Here is a 1,030-nt window from a genome sequence, read left to right as displayed (position 1 = left end):
CTTGCACTGGTCTTATATACTAGACGACCCACCCTCGGACAAACCAAAAAACCGGGCTTTAGAGTTTAAGTCCTGCTCCGCAAACTCCGTTTCATTTGCGGTTCTGATCATTTGAGCCGCGCGTGCATATGCAAAGATATGCGGGTGGATGACCCTGTGCGGCTTTTCGGGCTAATTGAAAATTTTGGTTTGCTCCTGTGTAGGAGCCATATATTGAGATTTCGATGTCAGATATATTATAATAAGTGGACTGGGTGTATTGCAGATTTGAAACAGACTATACCATGTAAATTGAATTGTAGCTCTACCAGTTATTTTGGGCACTTTTTTGTAATTTTTAAGTTTTCCAATTTTCCAGGAAATTAAGTGAATTGAAAGAGTGCATGATAGATCACTTGGTAAGGCGATTGCTACATGAGTTGGCACATTATTATCTACACTCATCCCAAAATTATCAAATACCTTGCATTCACCCATCCAGTGGAGTTATAGGCCCTATGAGTTTCAAAGGCTTAGATATAAGATACCACACTATAAAACTTTAGTGCTCAAGGAGTTTTCCCAGCTAGAAAGGTGCTGCCTCTAAAACCAACTCATTAGTCTCAGATCTAATGAATGGAATTTCGAAGTTGTCAGTGGTAATCGCCACAAATGCTGCCTGGGCTCCCTTGGATGCCTCCTTCGGTCCCGAGTTGCCGTTGAGATTGGTAGCGCAGTAGCCTGGGTCAACCGCAACCACCTTGATTCCGTAATTCTTGGAGTTCCACAGGTTCCGAATATTGATGGACAAAATATTGAGAGCGGCCTTAGAAGCATTGTAGGAAAATAGAAACTTTTCATTGTTCCCCCACTTGTTAACCAGTGCTTCCGTGCTGCTTCCGAGACCCGAACTGATATTTAAAACTCTGGGTGCCTTGGACTTGATCAGCAATGGCTCAAATTTGTCCATAATAATGGCAGCAGAAACGAGATTGGTATTGAGAATTCTGGCGAATTCGGCCCTAGTCTGAGTTGTGGAGTAGGCGCTTAA

The 1,030-nt window shown here is 42.8% G+C and overlaps 1 protein-coding gene across 1 annotated transcript; it reads right to left on the bottom strand.

The window, feature by feature from the left end:
- Positions 1-565: 565 nt before the first annotated feature.
- On the bottom strand, positions 566-949 carry KUCA_T00004164001 (uncharacterized protein; the record flags this gene model as incomplete). The annotated part of the gene is made up of 1 exon (XM_022600869.1): positions 566-949. The coding sequence occupies one exon, from the start codon at positions 947-949 to the stop codon at positions 566-568; it is 384 nt and encodes a 127-aa protein (XP_022460172.1).
- Positions 950-1,030: the final 81 nt, after the last annotated feature.

Source organism: Kuraishia capsulata, genomic scaffold (genome assembly GCF_000576695.1).
Source record: "Kuraishia capsulata CBS 1993 genomic scaffold, Kuraishia_capsulata_scaffold_5, whole genome shotgun sequence".
In the NCBI taxonomy this organism is placed as follows: domain Eukaryota; kingdom Fungi; phylum Ascomycota; class Pichiomycetes; order Pichiales; family Pichiaceae; genus Kuraishia; species Kuraishia capsulata.
This window is presented reverse-complemented; position numbering and strand designations above follow the sequence as displayed.